The sequence below is a fragment of the Drosophila mojavensis genome, unplaced genomic scaffold, assembly GCF_018153725.1.
Source record: "Drosophila mojavensis isolate 15081-1352.22 unplaced genomic scaffold, ASM1815372v1 contig_16, whole genome shotgun sequence".
Taxonomy (NCBI): Eukaryota; Metazoa; Arthropoda; class Insecta; order Diptera; family Drosophilidae; genus Drosophila; species Drosophila mojavensis.
Window position 1 is genome coordinate 5,722,435 of NW_025318693.1, and position 23,599 is coordinate 5,746,033.

General features: G+C 41.0%; 3 protein-coding genes across 3 annotated transcripts in view; all 3 read right to left on the reverse strand.

Annotated features, from left to right (window-relative positions):
- Positions 1-5,260: 5,260 nt before the first annotated feature.
- LOC6573289 (chromatin-remodeling ATPase INO80) overlaps positions 5,261-23,599 on the reverse strand; it is a 39,365-nt gene continuing 21,026 nt past the window's right edge. The window contains exons 11-15 of the mRNA XM_015166853.3: positions 23,180-23,282; positions 22,849-22,973; positions 20,569-20,878; positions 7,514-7,759; positions 5,261-5,687 (exon numbers count right to left, since the gene is read on the reverse strand). Of these exons, the coding sequence (XP_015022339.1) occupies positions 5,416-5,687; positions 7,514-7,759; positions 20,569-20,878; positions 22,849-22,973; positions 23,180-23,282 (1,056 nt within the window). The 3' untranslated portion in view covers positions 5,261-5,415. The remainder of the gene's footprint in view (positions 5,688-7,513; positions 7,760-20,568; positions 20,879-22,848; positions 22,974-23,179; positions 23,283-23,599) is intronic.
- Positions 10,754-11,816, reverse strand: LOC26528529. The gene has a single exon (XM_015166859.3). The coding sequence runs from the start codon at positions 11,602-11,604 to the stop codon at positions 10,834-10,836; it is 771 nt and encodes a 256-aa protein (XP_015022345.1). The 5' UTR covers positions 11,605-11,816; the 3' UTR covers positions 10,754-10,833.
- Positions 12,007-13,545, reverse strand: LOC26527993. The gene has a single exon (XM_015166858.3). The coding sequence runs from the start codon at positions 12,967-12,969 to the stop codon at positions 12,151-12,153; it is 819 nt and encodes a 272-aa protein (XP_015022344.1). The 5' UTR covers positions 12,970-13,545; the 3' UTR covers positions 12,007-12,150.

A 23,599-nucleotide genomic window follows, 5' to 3' on the forward strand; every position in this document is an offset into this window, starting at 1 on the left:
ATGCACTCACACATACTCAAGCTCGACGATTGCGATTACTATAAATCAGACTAATTGGGAGGTCTATGCTGTAAAGGTGAATAATAGTGTTGTGTAAAGCAGCTGAATGAGCATAAACCTTGTGACAGGTCTGTCGTAGTTGTAGTTGTAGCCACAGTCGTCGTAGCTGTGATAATTTGTTGTCATTTCTCTGGTCGCAACTCATTTGTTGTTTTATGCTAATCTAAAGTTTTTTGTAAGCGCAGCTTTTATGGGCCAGCTAGATGAACAGCGCTGATAGTCAGGCGCGGGCCCCCAAACGAGCGAGCTTAATTGAAATGTTTCTAAATTTCTCAGACCTCAAAACATTTCTTTTCACTTTTGTTCATTTTCATAGTTCGTAGAGCAGCACAGAGACTGACTGATATTTTTGCAAAAGCCTATGGAACGAGTAACTTTGTTCACACGCAAAAGTCCCAAAAAAAAAAAAAAAAAAAAAAAAAGAATACAAAAGGTTATAAAAAATTTTAATAAAATTTAATTTGCTACCTTTTTATTGATGTTCAGTTGACATTCACATTTTCATTCCGCGTAATTATATAGCGTCGTTTGCGTACGTGTCCGAAAGGGTTGGCCGCAAATTGGAATCGGAATTGGGGTCACTTCGCCTCGGTCAGCGTCTCCAGCATTGTTGTTGTTGCTGATCATCTTGTCCTGACTACTCTACTCGACTACTCGACTGCCTTGCTGCCTGCCTGCTCCAGTGAGCATGCGCATGCGGTTCGCTCTTTGGTGTATAATTAGACCTGAAAGCATATTTGTCAAGTTGCATGCGGCTGCAGTTAAAATGCTGTTCGCATTGTTCGCATTGGTCCCAGATCCGCAGGATGCGATATGTTAATGATAAAGAGCGTTTCACTGGGGCGCGCTTAAATTGAGTAATTGTTTACTTTTTGGCGAACTCGCATATTATATATATACCCTGCTGCATTTACGTAACAATGTATGCAAAACTGAAAAGAAATGAAAAACGTCTGCACTCAAGTGACAGCAAATTAAAAAGCTAATATTTTATTACATTTTTTAGGAAGAAGGCGCAAAAGTGGGGATCTGTTGATTACTGTTTTGATTATTTAACATTGCTCAGTTTAAGACAAGCTCTTTAATTAACAGAAGACATAACTCAAAGTTAAAATATATTTTCATGAACTTGAATTTTTATGAAGACGATGCATACGAAAACGTCTGGTGGATTCATCAATTTAAGTATTAGCATTATGTTTTATTGTGCCAATGCTAAGTACATCTTCAAGTTTGTTGCCTAAGTCACTAGTTTTTTCCTTATACGAATGCCAGCCGTGAAGACTTTGAAAAAATAAAAACCGCCGCCATCCATCATCAAAATCAAAATTACATTCCTCGAACAACATCACAGCCAATGCAAACAATTTTAATGTAAATATTTTAAACGACTCGCACTGTATGTAAAGGCCAAGTTACTGCGCTGGCGGCCCCGTAATGAGCTCTTTAACTTGGTTAACGATACCTCGAGTGCCGGGTCCTGTCAGCCAGTTAAAAATAGTGTGGCTCTGTGTGCTGACTGAAGTTTGAGTCAAGTCAGTTGGGCTTTCAGCTTTTTTCTAGCCTGTCCTCTTGTAATTTGTACGGGCGCCAAGAGGCTGGGTAAGCCGGCCACAAAAGCAAAAAGCAAAAGCCACAAAGTTGCAGTCGGGCAGCAGGCAGCAGGCAACAGGCAACAACAAGCAAAACTTGTTGCCTGCTTTAATGCATCAATTAAATTTTTTAATTATTTTTCCTATGGCTTTTTGTTCCTGCTCCTGTCAGCTACATGCTGCGCTTTTTGCACAATTGCCTGGCCGAGCCATCTTTTCGAGCCGTTCGTACGATTCGAGTCGAGGCGAGTCGAGTCGAGTATTTTTGAAAGCCGTCAGTTGCCGTCACCGACGCGACGCGATGCGATGCGATGCCAGGCGACGCGGCAGAGTCAGCGGCAGCGGCAGCGGCGTGTGTTTATTGATATGTTTTCATTATTGAATTAGTTTTAACAAAAAGTGAAGTCAATTAAGTTAACAAGTTACTACGGCGATCAGCTCTGTCCTGCTCTATGGGAATAATCGCAATTATGTTTTTCATACATTTTTATAAGAGCACGTTTCACAGTCACATCAAATAGGGCAACTCTATAATTTCACAATCACCCCAAAAATTAATAATGAGCCATTTTAGTGAATGCCCTAAAAATTTACTAACTGCGTAGCACATTAAGGTCACTTCTGTTCCTAATTAGATTTTATAGCATTTTTGATATACTAGGCAGAGTTTTACTATCGGGCATAAATTAATAAACTTGTAAAACTGTTAAAGCATTTCCCTTGGCAAGTTCGTTGCCTAAGTCATTTGTATTTGACGAGAGCAAACAAAATGCCAAAGCCTGGGCCACGCAACGACGCATTTGACTCATTCACGCATCGTCTGGCAAAATAATTGTAAAACAACAAATGTGCGCTGTAATAAAATCAAATTTGCCTTTTCTCGCAGACAACACAAATATAATTTACTTCATTTTTGTTGCGTTTGTTTGTTGTAATCAACACCCTCCGCGCGTTGAGTTCAAGAAGCGCAGCCATTAAGTGTGCATGACATTAAATTAGCGCAGCAATCAGCACCGAAAACCCCTGATGGATGGGGTATATAAAATTATAAAACCTGTAATCAAATTATGAGAACAACAGAAGGCCCTAAAACTCTCAGAAGACAGAAATCAAGCTTGGCCATTAGTTACAGCGCATGATTCTCATAATTCGTTTGTATACCCAAAACTGTAACAGCCAAAAATGATGAAAATTCGGACAAGACGTACAAATAAATGCTAAACGGTAAAAATATTAATAAGTTAAGGCATTCCGCTTAATAAAATAATCAGGACACGCTCCTGTGACAGAAAATAACTCACAAGCAACAAGACCTGACAACTTGTTATGCAACATTTGTGTGCACTGTGCTTTACACTCTCTTCGGGTCCATCAACTATCAATGAGTCATATAAAAAAAAAAAATATAAAATTATATTTATGTAAAGGAAATCATATTACTAAAAAAAAATTTCTTTGAGTTGATTTTTGATAGCTGGCATATTTCAAACTTTTATTTGCAGATTATCCAGTATACAAAAAATGTATTACATTTTTTATTGTTAATATAATATATTATTAATTTTTTATATATCTTAATAAGAGTAAATGCTCAAGTGTCTTCAGGTAAGTAGTTAAGGTTTACGCTCTCTTTTATCTGCTGCTGTTGCTGTGAACAGATGTGGCTCTTGGCATTGACTGCTGGCATCTTGGTCTTCTCAATATGACAATTCTTAATATTCTGATGTCGACTGCAAGCGGCTGCTGCAACTTTTTCTGCCGTCCAGTTGGCGACTACGCCAAAGACGGCAGGCAGACACTGAGAGTCCGACTGTCATAAAGCAGCACGTTTTAGCTACAGTTGGAGAATCTCAACAATTTTAAAAGTGTGCATTTATGCCAAGTGGCATCTGCGACGGCGTCGGGCGTCGGGCGTCGGGCATTGGGCATTGGGCAACGGGCGTCCACGGCCTCGGCCTCGTCGCCAGTTGTTGTTTACCAGTTTCCTCCCTGCCGGCAGTGCGTTTATTAATTAGCAGCCATCCCCATTCCGACATACGCACAGCGGCAAAAGCTGAGATTTAGCTGCAAGTGCAGCCGAGACAACACACAGTGCGAGAGGAACGCACACTTGTGCATTATTATTTCTTCAATTAAAAACCACAAACAGCATTTCAATAGCAACAGTTGCTCTGCTCCAGCCAGGAAAAAGAAATTTTTTAAAGGCCGTCAACAGGTTCGGCTCCTTGGCGACGGTCGATGCCGCTGCTGTTGGTTTGTTTTCGTTTTATGTCCGGGCAGTTAGCAAAGCAGTGAAGTGTGCATTATCTAATTTATTTGACTAGCAGATGGAAATGGAACACTCTCACCTTGGAGAGCCCAGTTTACAGAGTAAGAGTAAATATTTTAGCCAGTCGCCTGCTCGATATTTAGCCGTAATTCCATCCGTGCAGCTAGCGCTTCTTATAAGGGCAGCTGCTTCCGTGCTGGCTGCCGCACCCATTCTTGTGATTTAATCCAGCGAAACTAATAAGCCACAAAATGCGGACTTTAATCCTTTTTCTGTTTTGTTCGCCTTTAACTGGAAGCTGCTACCTTAATTTGAGGCCAAGATGCTCGCTCTATAAATCAGGACAATAACGTGGGCTGCGCCCCGTGCGCACACATTGCGTGGCCACACCTTGAAAAAATAAGCAAAAGGATTAAATTTTCCTTTTCCTTTGCAGCTACAGACCAAGCGGGGCTCAAGCCGAGATCCAAGTGTGTGCATACTCCTTCTTAATTGTTTGCAGGATCAAATCCTTTCCGCTGCCTACACACAAACACACACACAATGCAGAGCAGACAAGACAGTCGGCTCTAAGGCAACGGCAAATCGTGAAGGTGTGTGCGCTGGCATGCAGCATCCTTGTATTTCTCATCCCTTTACTTACTTTTCTCTTCTAAAAAACACAGTATGCTCTAATTCAGTTAACCCCAGCTCTAGGCAACAATGTCGTGCGACTCTCATCATCTTCGCCTGAGCACTTAAGCCCAAAGCCGGAGACGCCGAAGACGAACCCTCAAGGAACCGCCTGCGCAGGCCCTCAGCTGGCAGCCAGCTCTCTCTCTCTCCCTCTCTCTTTCGATCTATTTTCGTAGCAGCTATTTTTCGGAAATTAAAATGTCTACTCCTACTATTTGTCTGCGCGCGTACCTACTGCTGCATTTTTTAGGAGGCAAACTAAGACCATCTATCATAGGCGGCTGTCCCTGTCTTCGTTACAGACTCTGCTGCGTTGATGAATGTGCGCGTTCGGCGTCTCTAATTCAATTTATTTCAGAAAAGACAAAGTCACCATTGGCGCAAGACTCTTGGATATAATGGATATACTGCTACTCACTCAGCGCACAGCCAGCTTTATAGAAGCTGAGCGCCAGCTGTCCTGCGAGGTTTTCCTTTGATACGTCAGATGTCCTTGTCAGCGCATAAATAGCGTGCAATGATGCAGAAGCGGATTGAGCTAAGTCTGATTTTAGTATAAGGAAAAAAAACCTCTTGTGAATCTTAAAAAATGCATTCTCTTATATCCCACATCAATAGATTATAAACTTCAATAAGTTTGATGTAATTAACACTCAGTATTAGATTATATTATTTTATTATCTCAATATTTATCAGTTTTATTAGAGTTGTCATTCATTTTCAACAAATTTCAAGCTGCTTCGAGAACCTTAAATGCCATTAACAGTGACTGCAAGGCTTTGGCTTCCTTCGGCTGTTCCCGCACTGGAATTGTTCAAGTTAATCGAGTGCTCCGGCGCTGCGTTCGCCGTGCGGCGTTGGGCTGGGCGCACGACTTGTGGCCGGACTGCTGCCAGGGGGCGTGGCATCCGGACTGCGCCCCAGTGGCACCAACAACGGCCCCATGGGCCGGCGTGCCCGCGGTGCACCCCGCGTGCCGCGACTCACTGGCGTTGCGGTCTTGGAGCGAGGACGTCCCGGTCCTCGCTTGACCAACGAGGTAGTTGGCGTGCCCATTGCGCCTGGAAGGCCACTTAAAGTGGGATTAACGTCTGCAAATAAAAAAGAAAAACATTTTTATGAGTGTCGACTTAACACGAGCTCGACGCTTTGCATTTGAATAATCGTAATTATTATGTAAATGAGATTGACGGCTCCGCTTTCCATTAGCCGGCGCAGGCCATGAAATCCGGGCGGAGGCAAGCGGCAACATTGTCGCTAATGCGCCCGCTGCTTGCGCCTGCACGTTCCGGCTGCATCCTGCCACATCCTCATTTCTGTTGCTGCCTACAATGTTGCATACTTTTAAGCGCCGCACATTATCACTGCCCGCACAGGACCAAGCCCAGGCTGGCAACAATGTCCTGCAGCGAGCACAGTTCATTGTGGTTAAGTGATATATTGAAGCAGCGCTGCATTTAAATGCCCTCGATAACGGATTGAGCGGGTTTCTACTGCGGCATATCAATATAGTTTAATACTTTAAAAGAATCTATACCGCACTTAACCTTTGGGAGATCTTATAGTTTCTTTTTATCAAATACAAAATGTTAAAATATAATTAAGTAGAGAAAAGTTTTATTGTTTTCTAAGTTTACCTTATGAGAGTTTTAGCTATTTCTGTTGTCTGATACACTTTTATATTTTCTGTACATTTTAAAATCTTTATCTAATATAGAAATTATGCCCACATTATAGAGCATCTCAAGGCCGATCAAATCATTTCCGTTTCTGTAATTGACTTTTCTTTATGGAAATGCAGTTATTTTATGTCACGTGTTGTCTGGCGCAGCACACACACACACTCGCAGCAGCATTTTGGTTGTGCGTCTGAACGTTTAAGCCGATTTATGCAATTATCATTTGTCGTGTAAATTGGACATGTGCCAACGTGTTTTTAGCGGAAAATACGAAAAGAAGTTGCAAAAAATTCGACAAATTCCCAATTCAAATGTGTTTGCTCGTTGCATAAATTTGTGGAATTAAAGTTGAGCAGCTGTTTGCATAATTTGAAAGCCACTGCTAATTGCCGTGAATGACTATGAATATCGATTGAAATGTGCAGGAATTAATCAGAAATTGTCAGACAGCTGCAAATGTGCCTAGAAACCAATCTGAAGCATTACAAACTAGCTAATTGAGTGAGAACAGAAAATTGGAATTATATAATATCATATAAATAAATAAAGCGGAAATTGAATGAGAGAGAAGCTACCTTGATACTTCATCATTTAGGAGCTGTATGAGCATTCATAAACCATTTAAATAACCCAACGCTATTTTTTACTTAGAAAACAGGAAGCCAGCTATATCCAAAACTCAAAGACCCCACAACTACTTGAGAGCAGCGCTTCAATTATGAGCACTTAGGAAGTGCTCGGCGCGTTGAGTAGCCACAGTATCAACTGCGCCGGGGGCTGTTTCTGTTTCTGTTTGTACATCAGCGATAATGCAGCCAGATGCAAATCTTTGAACAAATATTTGGTCTGACTGCGTGAAGGGGCGAGCAAGCTGCTGGCATTCAAGCAAAGGGGGAGCAGCGAATGCCAATGAATCGGATGATGATATAATGGAAATGGTTTGGGTTGCGCCAAAATTGTCACGTACTACAAGTGAAGTTTGTTCCCCCTTTGCCGATTAATGCGGGCAGCCAAAAACCAAAGCGAAGTGAAGCGAAGGGGCAGCAGCAACCACAAAGCGCCACTCAAGTGTGCCCAATTGTTGAGAGAGAGAGAGAGAGAGAGAGAAAGATGCCGTTGTGTCTGTGCGTATGCTAAGAGGCAACACTAAACGTGATTATATCGACGATTAGCGACAAGTGACACTCGAGTCCACGTAAACAGGGTAGCCTAGCAGGGCAGCCGTTAGCTGCACTTACCTTCCTCATGAGTGGGCACGGTCGCACCACTGGCAGCCTCGCCACTTGCGCCGGCGTTGCCCGCTTCCTGCTGTGGCAGCGGCGAGCTGATCTTTCCAACCGCCGGCGAGCTCGGCGTTGGCACGCGCTGCAGCGATCCATGGCCACCGCCGCGCCTCGTGCTGCCACGTGGTCGTCCGCGCTTCGTGCCACGCGGGTGGTGCCGCCGCCGCATCGACGACACGCTGCTAAAGTCGCCCAGGAAGTCTGCAAAGAGAATTATGGGTTTCATTGATTAATTGGGGTATTATTCTTAACGTTGCCTTAATTTATTTAGTTTCTTCCTCATTTTCTACCCATTTTTTTTGCGGTTCCGGCCAAACAGCTGGCGCACAACAACCACCAGTAAAACAAATAAAAAGGGAGTAAAACATAAAAAACAAATTGCCGAAAATTTGTTACATTTTAATAGCATTATCAAAATTTATGCCACAAAAATGCATTTCGGCGCCAATAATTGTTTCGCCCCTACCAAAACCGTTTATTAGGCCAACAGTTGTTGCTCTTATGGGTCCTGCACTTTGGGCCTCATATTTAAGGCAACTTTTTATACCATCATAATTATCATAAACTTATTGAGCCATAAGAACTTTTCATATCATCATAAAAAACTGGCTTATGTTGTACTTAAAAAAAATTAATAATTTATTTTACAATACGTAAACATTATCACCTTAAATTAATATTTGGTATACCTTAATTTAAAAATTTTCCCTAACTAAGAACTATTTTTAATCACTTTAAACTAAGGCTAGCTTCTTAGCTTCCATTCCTCGGAAATTTCAGTCAAATCCTAATATTGGCATCGCACAGACTTCAAGAACAACAGAACGAGCAATGCGAATGGGAATATGAATTCGAATTCAAACGTGAATGTGAATTTGAGGTTTGCATATATTATTTGTCTATTCCAGCTGAAAGAGCTGGGATGTGCATTTTAATACTCGTCAAATTGAGCAGAAAGTATATTGGTTTATGTGTGTACCGATGCTTTACTCTATGAATATTATTGCTAGACTAAACATTAAGATAAAGAGGTTTATTAAATAAATTAAATAAATAAATAAAAATATATGTGACTTCTTAGTTTTCCAATTTTAGCGAGTATTGCACAGTTGGGCTGCATTCAAATGTTACATTCCTATGATTTATTTGATGTTTGCTGTTTTTCTAATTTTATTTCTATTTTCGTTTGGCATATCTCCCTTTTACTTTGCTTAACTTTAGCTAACTGTATATTGAATAAATAAAACAAAGTCAACAAAGAATCCGCAAGACGGGACTTTGCTAGGCAACTCTCAGCAGCAGCAGCAGTCGACTGATGATGATGACAACAATGTGGCTGGTTGTTGATTCTGTTGTTGTAGCTGATGTTGTTGTCGCATTGGCGACATTGCCTGGCGCTAGCTATTTTGGTATGCACCGCAAGTGCAGCAACATCATCGCATTTCACAATCCCCAATCAACTTCATCATCATCATCATCATCATCAGCGCTGACGTCGCCTCGTGGCCCAGTCCTGATCGACATAGACTCGTCAGCGCAGTGCGATCATCATAATCATCAGCAACATGGCCTGCAGACAAACAAGAACAAAAACAGTTGGAGCCACTAGTCGTTTCGCCCCCTGCTCGGGATCGTCTACAGCTCTGTGGCAGTTGCAGCTTGTAGCAAGTTTTTAATAAGATACTCCAGCCCGCTGCTTCGATAGTCGTTGTTGCTGTTGTTGTTGTTGTTGTTGTTACACTTGCCCCGAAAATCGAGAACGAGTGCTAAATTATTGAATCGCTTGCGCCTGCCTTCTGTCTGTCTGTCCGTCCGTCTGCCTTGTGCCATAAGTTTTATCAATAATATTCAATACAAGAGGCAATCCTTTGCACATACACAATCCATGCCACGAATCGACTATATTATTTGGGCAATTCGTTATGTTGATTGCCGTAGCTGTTGCTGATTCTTTTGCTTTGGCCACGTATTTCGGCCAAATGTCGTTGCGAGTCGCGGCATTGCAGTGAAAGACCGAAATTGTCTAAAGTTTCGCTTTTTAGCATATTTAACGACCTGCCGTGGAAAAATATAATGAAAAATTGTGGCTTTTGCCATAAAGTTGGTAGCTGCTAAGCGGCCTCTTCAGCAGGCACTCAACATGTTTTAATATATGCTGAATAATGTGTATATCAAAATGAGCAAAAGGAAGATTTATATTATTGAAAAACACAAAAAGCAGACCACGGCTTGAAGCATTGATAAATTTGTTAAACTAGGGGAAACGATCGATTATAAATTGTTTCCCTAGGTTTTACTTTTTAGGGAATAGAAATTTAGAGCAAAAGAGTGTGCAGTACCCATATTAGCAAAGCTTTCTTTATCAGCAGGGCTTTTATCTTAAGAATTTATGATAAGAAAATCTGATTAAGTTAAAGTAATATGAACTTTGACTAATTCCATCTTTATATTAGTTCATTTTAGCTGCGCTTTAATTATAATAAAGATTACCTTTTCTTTGCTAATTGAATATAATATGCAATTGTTAGGCTCTTATGCAAGTTGATGCGTTATTCAGCAAGAAAGGGCAAGACAAGGCATTCCGACTGAAGCCAACAACAGATATAAACACACACACACACGCAAGCATTCAGTTATATAAATATGTATGTGTGTGTGTGTGTGTGTGTGTGAGGAAGAGCGCACATAATCGGATTTTACAAATCATTCATTCAATTATCTAATTGATTTGACTGATGATCATTTGTGAACCTTGATCCTAGCCGAGCCAGCCAAAGTCAATGTGACGCATGTTTGCTACGCTTGATAAACAGCAATTTGGAGCTGGCGGCTGCCAGTCGGCTCGGAGGAGGCGGCGCGCATGAGGCTGAGGGGGCACAGAGGCTATTGCCACACAATGCCATTCTTTGCGGCAGCTCACCTTTGACTGCAAGACTCTAATGCGGCTGCCATGACTAAGTGCAGCTTGGTTGGTCGCCAGGCAGATCTGGCCGGGCGCTTGGATTATGTTTTGTGGCCCCGGCAAGCTGCGTCTGTGTTGTGGTCGTGGCTACTGTTTAAGGCCCGTCAAGGATACAAATTGAAATTTTTATCAGCGTGAAATGGTTAATTTTTTTTAGCGACTTTTGCTTGCCCAGGCAATTTTGTGAAATTGAGGACTGCAAATTGCATTCGTAAATAACGAGAAGTCGCGGCTGGGATTTAACTTAACATTTTTAATACGAGCCCCGGACTAAGTACTTAGAATTTAAAAGACACAAATAAGCCTAATTGATTCACATATAGAAATACTCGAACTCTGGTCTTGACACCGGCTTTGAGAGGTAGATCAACCGTATTTGGTGCAAACGCCATCCTTGTGGTGTGAATTTCTTGCGCTTCGGCGGCGGCACATCCAGTGGGTCAGGTGACCTCTTCGGAATGGGACAGTGTGGCGGATTTTGCGGCTTGACTTGGGGCTTGGCCAAGCTAAGTATCCGCGGAGACGGGCGCGCTTTCAGGGCGGCCGGACGCACTGGGAAACGCATCTCGGCCCAGAAATCATCTTCTAGTTCGTCATTTGCGAAAAAGCAGGGTATGAAGGGTGGCGGGAAGGGTCGGCCCTTATCGTGCTTTGCGGGCTGGCCCCACACAATGACCGGAGAGTAGGGATAGAATGGTTTCTCTTTCACGTATTTGGGTGTCATCTTACGCTCAAGTGGCTTGGACAGCTGCTCCATTTTCTCCGCCAGAGCCTCCGGATCTGGTTTTTTCGGCTCACGGGCACACGGCAAATATTTGGGAGCGCACGGTATGGGCACCTCCACTATGGGCAGCTCCTTTGGCATCGCTTTCTCCAATGCCCACGCAAAGAACTGTTTCCATTCCTTTTTTCTCATGGGTCCAGGCTTTTGCCAACGCGTCAGATACCGAGGCTCTCTGGGTAAGTTTCGCTTAATGGGCTGAGAGTTGCGCTCGCACCAAGCAACCCATGAAGGCGCCGGCTTCTCCTCCTCCTCCACCACACGCCGCTCTGATGGCTCGCCATCCTCGTCGTTAAAGCTCATCTTGAAGAATAGGAGTCTTCACAGGTTTTGCGAATCAACGAGTATGCAATACTAAGACTTTTGATTTGAAAAATTTAAATAATTTTTTTTTTTTTTCACTGGCTAGCAGATGTTTTTTTGAAGTGGCTCTCAGAAACAATGAAAAGTTTTCCCTGAATAAAAAACAATGCACAGCATGCTACACAATTACGAAAACGAACTGAATCTGTTTTGAGCCAGTCATTGACTACGATATCAGACATTCCATGAATACTGTGAGTATTTTGTAAGTTAAATTATAAAAACTAACAAATTGTTATTAAATTAAAATATACTAACAAACTATATTTAGGATCGATTGGGACTAAATCAGTCTTTGAAAAAAACATTTTAACCGAGACAATTTTTTTTTTTTTTTTTATGATATTTACTCAAATTTAAAAAGTTGGTTGAATTTATACATTGAATTTTAGCGAAATGGCTGCAAATATGCAGCAGTCCATGGAAAAGCGATTTGATAGAGCATTGAACATTACACGTTGTAGTTCATTGCGCTCTCAAATCGGTTTACCTTGGCTCGCGCATCATGCAGCCACACAATTTACATAGACATTGAAAGTGTGTACAGTTACATCTGTTGCCCAGCTCCTCCAGGACACGGGGATTTGGCAAGGACAGGCTGTTGAGGCGTATGCGGTGCTCGCGCCACTGCCTCGCAGACATCTTCGTGCGCTTGGGCGCAGGCTCTTTCGCGCTCGCCGGCAGCGGACAGTGGGGTTTGGGTGGATACGTGCGCGGCTTGGCCAGCTCCACGACTTTCTTGGAGGCCTTGGCCTTAAGGGCATTTGGCGAGATTTTGTAATCGATTTTCGACCAGAAATCAAGTCTCAGATTCTCGTGCTGGAAGCAGCACGGCACTTTGGGCTTCGCCACTGGTCGCCCGCGCTCGGGTCTGGGCGGTGGGCGGTTGCAGAGCTGCGGCCGATACGGATGCTCCCGCTTGGGTGGCTTCACATACTTTTCGCGCTTGTATTTGGGCTGACTGAGCACCTCAAAATGTTGCTGTAAGCTCTTCTGCTTCTGCCTATTGGCATGCACTTCGGATGCGATGTACATGTAAATCAGTGGCGAGTACGGATCAAACGGGCTCTGTTTTGGCTGCTGTATCTGTGTCGGTGTCTGCATTTGCTTTCGCGCGATCTCAGCTCTATTAGCTGGTGGCGGACGCGCATTCTTCTTGGCCCATTGGTAAAAATGAATCCATTGCTGTCGATTCATTGGCCCCGGCTTCTGCCAGCGAGTCGGTGGCAGACGCGCGGATGGAGCTATAAATATGTTCTTGGGCCTCGCATTACGATCCACCCATTGCTGCCAACGGCTGCTCATTTTGCTAAATAAATTTTGAGTGTCGTAGTGGGCCAAAACAAAACAAAAATAAATAAAAAACGGCAATTTTTAGAAATCCTGTACGAACTACGAACTCTGAATTCTATTTCATGTCGTTAAAAGCATTCCAAAATTGTTTTCAAATTCAATTTCTAGAGGAAAGCAATTGATGCAAGGATGGCTATAATCCTATGGAATTTGGCGGAACTAGTTCATAACCCATTGCAGAAGATCTAGGCTATCGCCTTGTCGAATATATTCGCAGGCAACTCATGTCGTTAAGATCGATGAGAATACATATCTGACTTTTTATTTCCAATGCTCGGCGTGTTGTTGCAGCTCTTCTTTTTACAGCCCCAAAAAGTGGCGGGCAACATCTGCCTTTCTGTACCGAGGGCTGTATCATTAAGCAAATGTAGCGTAAAATTGCTTTTGTTTCCGCCGCCAGCGCCGGCTAGCCGATGGCATATGTGGTGTCAATTTCACACATGTTATGAGCACCACTTTGCGGTCGAGTAGGAGTTGCGGCCGCACTCAGATTGATGACTTTGACTTGAAACTGGGCAGGTTTGTCCTTACAGGGACGGTGAGTTCCGGCTGTACAGGAAATACTCAAGAAGGCAAGAAAAAACTTTTGGAATTATTAAGATTCTTGAGGCATTAAGCCTGGCTACTGCCACGAAAGCAAAAGCAATTCCAGCTAGCCGGGCAAGAAATGCAGACAAAAATCGTGGTATGACCAGGTTAGAAACTGGCGACAACAAATCATGACAACGGTAACCAACAAACAGCCGACGACAACAGCAACAGCAACAGCAACAACAACACCGATGGCGACATGAAGGCAACGTTTGTTTGTTGCATTCTGCTAGCAGCGGCGACGGCGGCGGCGGCGATGCACATCATCAAATGCAACACGCGGCAGCATGGATGATAATGAAGATGGGCGACAATGCCAGCAGGCCAGAAGACGAGCAGGCAAACCAAACAGCAGACAAACGAACTACGACAACGACAGCAACAACGACAACGACTACGACAACGACTACGTTAGAAAGGTACTCGCTCGCACAATCAGAAGGCAAAAAGTGCGATCGATTGCAATGCGCACCGAATTTCAATTGGGCATCGAGAGACCAAGGAGACCAGCGTCGACTAGACGAGCCAACGGGCCAGCAGCATAGCATCTGTGCAATGGATGGGGCCATGGCATTCGGCTAATACGTACAGCGGGTATTGATGATCGAGTGTGTACTGCCGGTATCAGTGGCAGACCAGTTCGTTGACAGCCAGTCGGAGAGAATCGACGACAGAAGGAATTGGGTTATGACCTCGAATGCGTGTCGCCAACCATGGATCCATGCAGCTCCTCCGATCCGATGCTGTGCGTCGTGATTGAGCCGTTTACATTGTGTTTGAATGTGGGCACACAAATACCGAGGGGGCCGACTAGGCTCCAAGATTTATAAACGCCAGCGGCGATTATTTACTTTGATATAAAATCCAAAATATGGCCAGCCAGAAATGAAACCTAAATAAACTATTTGCGTTATCGGAAAGGAAACAGTCTATAACTACAACTATTCCTTGATAGTTGCGGAGAAGGAGATTTAAGATACTAATGTTTATACAGCTTCGAATCGAAGAAAGTGAGGCGAGCATCTCCCTCATAAGTATCTACTCAATGACTCTGATTAAACTTTACTTGCTTTATTTCTCAACTCAAGTCAAATTATCAAGCATTTGCACAATCATTAGGCCAGCAAAAATGAATTCACAGAATGACAAAATTCTCGACTTGAAATTAAATCTACTCGCATATTCACAGCCCACCAATTCCAAATACAAATTCTGCTCAATTCGCCATTCATTTGCACTCGAATGTTATTCATTTATTAATTTATTTTTTGTTGGCTTTTGGAATACTTCACATATAAATATGATTAACCAATTTAAGTCAAAACCACTTTAATTATAAAGTTTTAAATCAAACAGACAAGTGGCAACTGCAAACAGCCAATCTGATCCGCGATTCATCTGTACACACACGCACACACACACGCACACTACCAGGTATTTAATAATAAACGAGTCTTAGCCAGCCTCTGCTGGGGCTGAATCTGGCCGGGCACGTACTCGCTCTGGGCGCTATGGGGGCCAATAAGGTGTAAATTTATGCGCCAGCGTCAGTTAAGACAATCAACCAACAACAATAACAAATTTAGCAAGCATACCGAGCAGCCATTAGACAACGAGCCTATGCAATTTATTGTTAATTCATATAAAAGCTCAACGAAACGCACATTTTTCGTATGCCTTCTGACTGGCATTTCAGTTGTTTGTCTTTGAATACACTGCTCAAAATTATTCAAGCTTTGGCACTAAGAAAACTTTAAAAATCTGAAAAGGTTTATTATTTTAATTTTTTTTTTTTTTTTTTTTTGTATAAAATAACAAAAAATTGAATACAGTCTCTTTACTTTCAATCAGGTAGATTATATAGTATATACCAAAAATCAATTCTTATATACAGACTAGCCCAATATGCTAGAAATTTCATAACAATAAATGATAAACATCATATAATAAGCAATAAATTATAAACATCAAGCTACTCTAGGGGAAAAATTTGAAAAATATAAATATCGATAATAAAATATTACCAGATTTCTCCTAAGATATATCCTGTGTCAAATCTTATTAATTAATTAATTTGGATTAAAAATTCTCTTTTAAGTGTATTTAATCTTCGACTTTTAAGCTCTTGCCTGCCTGCCTCTGATATATTTTGATTTAGTTTTTCACATGCAATCGAAGCGCATTATGTAATTATTTGTAAGCTGTGTGAATTTTTGTGGCCAATCAGCGTTTTTGTTCGCAGTTTTGATTTGCTGACAAGATTTCAGCGTAATTGTATCTCATGGCTAACGTGTATTCTATGAGATACTTTTTTCGTGATTTTTATTGAATTTCTTAGTTGTTGCTGTTGTTTTTGGTGTTGCTGTTTTTGTTGAATATCATTGTTGGTGTTGTCATGTTCTTTGGGAGTTTTGCACCTTGTTTACGACTGTTTCTTTAATTATTTATATGTCTCACAAGCAGCGCTGACAAAGTGGACAAGAATCTATGATAAATCTAATGAATAATAAATACGGGCTGTGGCACATTTTTCGAATGGGCGTAGCTCGATGCCAGCAACCAAATTATCTGTATCTGTATTTGTATCGGTATCTGTATCTGTATCTGTATCTGTATCTGTATCTGTATCTGTATCTGTATCTGTATCTGTATCTGTATCTGTATCTGTATCTGTATCTGTATCTGTATCTGTATCTGTATCTGTATCTGTATCTGTATCTGTATCTGTATCTGTATCTGTATCTGTATCTGTATCTGTATCTTTATCTGTATCTGTATCTGTATCTGTATCTGTATCTGTATCTGTATCTGTATCTGTATCTGTATCTGTATCTGTATCTGTATCTGTATCTGTATCTGTATCTGTATCTGTATCTGTATCTGTATCTGTATCTGTATCTGTATCTGTATCTGTATCTGTATCTGTATCTGTATCTGTATCTGTATCTGTATCTGTATCTGTATCTGTATCTGTATCTCTATCTCTATCTCTATCTCTATCTCTATCTCTATCTCTATATGTATCTGTCTTTGTGCGTTTACGGGTCTCTTTGAGAAAGTATCTTGCGCCACTCAATCAAGTACAATTGGCACGCGTCTATTTCTTAAGCGAAATGTACTTAAATGAAATGCAATTAAAAAATTGTTTTCCCAACTTTGTTATACAACACAAACATTAAAATGGAAATGCAATTTGAATGCCTCGCACGATACAGCGTCAGTAGCTAACTAATTAGCCGGCCGGATGATTTGTGGACTGCCTAGTGCATTGTAAAACTAACCCACATTTCTAGCGCTGTTGCCGGAAAAAATGGAAAAAATTATTTACAACCAACAGCAAATAGCCAACAACCAACGGCAACGAGCAAGCAACGGCAATAAATGGCATAAAAAATCCTGCTGCATAAAATTAAATGTGCTAAGATATGCGGTGGACAGAGGAAAGCGAAACGCTGATGAATCCGTTGCTATGGATCGCATCAAGTGCAGCTCATGGAATGCGGTTGAGTAAAACATACTCGTAAAGCAAATGTTTCAACTTTTAAGTAGTGTCGAGTGCGTGAGGCACGCGTAATTGACGGAACTCGCGCTTAAGGTTGGGCACCAGGCAAAAGGAAGTCGTTTAATTACATAAATGCTCCAATAATTAGTAAACAGCGACTGACCAGTTGAGTTAAAAGTAATTGCAAGAAATACCTCATTTATTGCAAATTGGCCATGTCATTTGCAATTAGCAAACAAATAAGGATTTAGATTAGTTTAAGCCATTCTGGGAATTTGTGTGGTGTTTTTCCTGATCAGTTAGCTTGGAACGTGAGATGTTAATAAATATGCAGAGGAGCAATATTTAAAATTGATTAATAATATATAGTTTAACAGTCGAAGCAAATATATTTATTTAAAACAACATTACCTGTTTAATCAATATAAATTAATTTTGTTTTAAAGCTAAATACCCTGCTCTGCCTTTGCTTTCTCAAACATCTTAAAGAAAATTAATTTTCCCAGCGAAGACAAAGACGATCAAAAATTAATCAATCATTATATAGGTGATAGATGGTTGTGTTTTCAATTTTGTTTTGTTATTTTACAAGTTGTCATCGAGTCGATAAAAATCAATTTAATGGCTATCACAATATTTAAATTTAAATAACGACAAATCCGTTCGTCGATTTCGGCTCTCATGACAGTTTCTCATTATGGCCCCATAATGAACAGCAAATAAACGTCTAGAAAAAATTACGAAATCGACAAAATAGCTTGAAACTGCAAATGTGGCCACAATTTATGTAGCCACAACACGTGAATCCATTGATTAAATTAGATGTTTTCATTTGCCAAGCCCTGCAGAGCCGCAAGCGAAACCCAAAGAAATGGCATATAAAAAATATTTATGAGCGCCTCGTTTTTTTTTTTTTTTGTGGCATTTTAATGCATAACCCAAGCCAAACAGCCAACTGTCAAATCAATAGGCCAAAAAACACAAACAGCCAACAGCATTGCGACCGTCTAACTCACTCTTTGACTAACTGGCTGTCTGCCTGACTGACAAGCGAGCTCCATTGGGGAACATAATCAACTGGCAACTCGCAGTAACGATTTCCAGGCAACGAGTGATATTAAATTGGGTTGCGTACGTAGCCAACAAACTGTGGCCAATACAAATGACAACGTTATCAACGACAGTTAGTAAAAAAAAAAGAAGCAAATGTAACCTAAGTCTGCTCGATTGGAGTATGCCCTGTAGACAGAGACAAAGTAGAGTAGGGAAACTTGTTTGCAATATTTTTATATACATATATTTATAATATATTTAACTATATATTTTTCGATTATCAGAGTTGAAGCAAACAAAATTAATATAAATAAAACATGTTTTGCTTCTCCCATTTTAATTTTGTAAAATTCCGACCAGTTTACTTTTATTAAAATTTTTCCGGATAATTGTATAATGGAAATTAATTTATTAAAGTAATTCTCATCTCCCATCTATATTTCTATATTAAATATTTCTTCATACCATTCGTAACTAAATCCGATTATTCAAATGGTTGATCACGTCCCACACTCTATTCTTAACTGCAGGGAATAACAATGATGCCAATAAGCCAAGTTAGTAAGCTACGCTTGCTGCAGCAACTACGGCCCATCTGTGAGACAGTTAGCCAGTTAGCCAAATAGTTGGCCAAGCCTGCCAGCGGACAGGTAACATTTCGCATGTTGCTGCCGTTGCTGTTGTTGTTGTTGTTGTTGTTGAGCAAATTTGACTTTAACAACGGGTTGAAACTGTTGGCGTTGCACTTGTCGCGATTGGTCATCAGTTTGTTGTCTGTCGCATCGTGTTGCCTACTTTTCAACGTCTTGTACTTTCCATTTGTTAATTGTTAAACAAATTTCAAATGAAGCAACATTTTCAGCGCATGCAAATCGAATGCATGCGTTTCGGTTGTTCAGCTTTTTTAGTTTTTAGGCCGCTTAACAAGCTGCAGCAATCATGGATTTATGTTGCTGCCGCTGTTGCACATCCCACATATATAATATGCAGCTCATAACAACAAACAAACAGGCCAACTGGCTTAAGCCAACTTGTTCGGCGGTAGACCGCATTCTGCGATGCATATGTCTCGCTCTGTGCGCCTTACCAATCGCTGGTTATTGCCAAATAATTTGAATTATTAATTATAAAGTGATTGGAGTATTTTAAGAATTTGAGCATGTGATGCAACATACACACACACAGAGAGAGACAGCTAACATTTCATGAGGGCGTCTAACACTCAAAGCCTTAGTATAGATATTGTGGCTTATGGGCAAAAGGTTTATCAGTTTTCAAATTGAGGAAAGACGTGTCACATAACGCAATGTCTATGGATATTTATATATATATGTATTTCTATGTATATTAATATTTATGTATATATATATATGAAAGTAACAAATGTGATGAATAAAGGAATATGTGTAATTGATTTGGATATATTTATACCATATCAACTTTGGGTTCTATATATTTTTATACCCTGAACCCATTGAAAATGGGAAATCAGGGTATAATGGTTTTGTTAAAAGTATGTAACAGGCAGAAGGAGGCGTGGCAGACCCCACAAAGTATATATATTCTTGATCAGGGCGACGAGCTAAGTCGATTTGGCCCTGTCCGTCTGTCTGTCCGTCCGTCCGTCCGTCCGTCCGTCCGTCCGTCCGTCCGTCCGTCCGTCCGTCCGTCCGTATGTATGAACGCGTCGATTTCAGAAGATATAAGAGCTAGAGACTTGAAATTTTTTTTCCTAGGTCCGTGTATATCACGCGCATATCAAGTTTTTCTTTATATATCGATAACTACTCCCGATATTTTATTATCGATCAAAAACCTTATCGAAAGCTAGTTATTTAATTATATCTCCTACACCTTTAGAGCTAGAGCTTGCAAATTTTAAATGTAGACTTATATGTATTTTATATAATTTCGATTTTTGTTGTAATTTACCCCCCACCCCTATATCCACCCCCTCACCCTCACCTTTGTAAAAGGCGTATTTCAAGTACTAGAGACATGAGCTTTGGAATGTACATACATTTTCACCATATAATTTCGCCCTGAAACTTTCATTAAGATTGTACGCCTAGAAATTAAATTATTCAACAAATAAATTCTTATAATGATACCTACACTACAGCGTAGCCCAAGCGCAGTTAGCAGAGCGCATTCTAATACGTGTGTGTGTATGTATGTGTGTCGAAAAGAAGTGTAGAATATCAGATTGGAGGGTTCAGGGTATTTCCTAGTCGAGCAGTCTCGACTAGAGTCTTCTTACTTGTTATATATCATTTTAATCATTTATCACCTGTTAAGGTCATTCAATAAATATATTTCTAATTTCCGGGTACTTATTTGACACAAGGTATTATGTGCCCTAATATGTACCATATTATAAAGTAATGAGCATTCATAGTACTTACTCATGGAATCAGTTTGAGACATTCCCGATGAACAATCGCCGTCCACTACCAAAGCCTCATTATCGGAATCGTTGGCCGATTGTGACTGTTTCTGTTGTTGTTGGCTCCGCACACGCGTCGCACCAGGCACATAAGTCTCTTGGCCGAGTATTTGGTTGTTGGTATCTGTGCCGCCGCTGGATGTGGATGACGGCCTGCCCATGTCAATGCTGCTATCTTCTAACTCCTGTTTAATGCGCTTGGCAGCTGGGCTGCATTGTGCAACATCAACATCGTCTGCCGGAATCGTAATGCCGCCCATATTAGCATCCTAAAACAAATACAATAAAAATGTGTTTAATTTTGAATGTAACAATAAAAACGATTAGCATTTTTATGAGCAACGGAAATAAGATAACAACGAATATCGTCTCTTTATCTATACGTTTCGTTGCGGTCCACCCTAACTAACCGATCTACAAAATGTTTCATTTATAATTTATGCCAGTCCCCGTTGTTGTTCTTCTTCTCTTTCTTCGAGTTCTTCATGTTCTCGTTTCAGTTTGTGTGGCATTAAAATAATTCATGCCAAACCGAGACTTGAGTTATTGCTTCAGATTCTAGGGCCGGTCAGCCCCAAAGTAGGACGCTTTAACAGCCATGCTTCAGGAACTGGGCACTAGGGTAGCACTCAAGTAATTTGCATAGAATTTGCAAAGATTTCGACGGCCATTAAGTAGATAGGCCGCACAGTAGCTGATTTTATTTAAAGTAGGATTAAAGTTGTTTCAAGGTAACTACATAATATAATTGGACTCTGCCAGAATTCGTTTTCTAATTTAAAGAATTGTAGCCTAAAGGTCTTTCACAAGTAGATTCAATCCTTTAATAAAATAGTTAACGGTTACAATGCCTAAACATACAAAGAAATCTCTAAGTATTTATTTTCCACGTGGCTTCCTAAATAGGTCGACGACATTTAATGGCAGCCCACTTAAACCAATGGAGCATGTACTAGTGCCTACTAAGCAAAGTAAATGTCAGACCCAAATACCGTTGCAAACTTAATAAACAATCAGACATAAATGTGCTGCAATCTGTTTCAAATGAATCGTTTGGCTTTACTCTATGTCTCAATGATACCTAACCTCAGACTTGAGCATTTTCAATACTAGAAACTGAAACTTGAACTTCCCCATTGACAGCGCAGCCTGTAGTTGCTGTAGTTGCAGAAGAACGACGAAGCAGAAGAAAAAGATGGCTGCGTGCCATTAAACGCGCTTACATGCCGACTGTATGCGCTATGGTGGTATATGAACTTGAGTGCACGCCGCTGCCCCTGCCTCTGCCGCTGTTGCCGTACCCCACAGCGAGACTTTGGTTAGGAGAGCTACGAGTAGAACTAACCAAAAACGGAGAGAGAAATGAAAAGACAAAGAGGCAACAGACCATAATCAGTGTTCCATTGAACGCACAAAATCATTTAGCGAAACCAAAACGAAAAGAGTCGAACAGCACCCCACAAGCCCACCGAAGCCCACCAGAGCCCACAAGGCAGCAAGGCACAAGGCACTTGAAACTGTTTTTCAAGACTTCGAAGACAGCCAGAGCCAAGTTGGTTAAAGCAAAGTGTTTGCTTTATATGTATATATGGTCGTAGGGAACACAACACTTGGATGAATGAATATAGGCAGAAGCAGCAACGGCAGCAGCAGCAGCAGCAACAACAGATCCACTACGTATATGCCCAAAGCTGGCAGCAAGTTCAAAGCACGCTACGTAACAGACCAAGACAAGCTCAACGATGAGTTGAGTCTTGTAGCAAATTGAATTGTCGTTGTTGCTGCTGTTTCTGCTGTTGTTATTGTTGTTGTTGCATGAATCACGTGACCATGACCACCATGCAGTGCCCAAGTAAGAACAACAAAAGAGCCAGACTTAAGTCTGTCTCACTTAACCCCATCCATTCCATCACAGCTGCAGCTGTATATGGCCGAGACGCAATTTGAACTGCACTTAAAAGATCATTTACTTTCATTGAGACTGGAAAGCTTGTCGCTGCGTGTAACAAGTGTAAATTTGGTCTAATAACTGGCCATTAACAGCAAACTTGGATCATGCGTAAAAGAACAATTGAAGTGCACGATTTCTGCTTTTGATCGAAAAGAAAGTCTGACTTTCGAGCGGAAGTCTCTGCCGCTTTACGCATGTCGATCTGCATAGCTTTTATTTTTTACTTACTACAAATTTTGGTTTTAATTAAGCAATTAGCGGTTATTCTCTTTTGGTGTGTTTACTCACCTTATTTGGCTTGCGTCGTTTACGTTCATTTGCACCTGCAGCTGCCGCTGTTGTTGTTGCTGTTGGGATGGGTGAGGAGGTGGAGGGAGTCTCTTCTTTAACCTGCAGCTTCACCTCTTGGCGATCTGTGTTGAAGAGATAGGCAAATCAAATATTTTAATTAAGATTTATGCAATGAACTTCAACTGTTTATGAAGAGAGCAATGTATTATATTATTTCATCCTACTACGAGGTCTTCGATTTTAGTTTTTAAACAAATACATTTACATCAGTTACTTCTCTTGATTTATTCTAAATAATTTCAGTTTTAACTACCCACGCACTACTTACATTTCATTTCGATTTCCTCATCATCCAAAAGCAGTGAGACGACTTCTTTGGGCTTGAGGGTGTCGGGTTTGAAATTGCCGCCACTTATAACCATGCGTTGTATCTGAAAATAATCAAATATAATTATATAGAAATAATATGCATAAGTATGCCGAAAATATAAAAAGAGCAGCGCCCCAGGAAATGAAATGAAACGCGTAAAAATTGAGTAGCGCCTAGGACTGCGCTGAGACTTACTTAGCTTCCGTTCTGGCGGCCTAAGCACTTTAATATGATAATCAGGAGCGGAGCAATTAAACTAATAAATGCAGAGCTCAAGAAAAGAATAGAGAGAAATGAAGAAAAACATACCCTGAATGGGTTGCTTCTATAGAGAATTTAAAGGCGTAACCGAAATGTCGCCTAACCAATTGTATAATT

Bases quoted from the DNA above. Each gene is read 5' to 3' on its own strand.
- LOC26528529 (XM_015166859.3), bottom strand. From the start codon at position 11,604: ATGAGCTTTAACGACGAGGATGGCGAGCCATCAGAGCGGCGTGTGGTG.
- LOC26527993 (XM_015166858.3), bottom strand. From the start codon at position 12,969: ATGAGCAGCCGTTGGCAGCAATGGGTGGATCGTAATGCGAGGCCCAAG.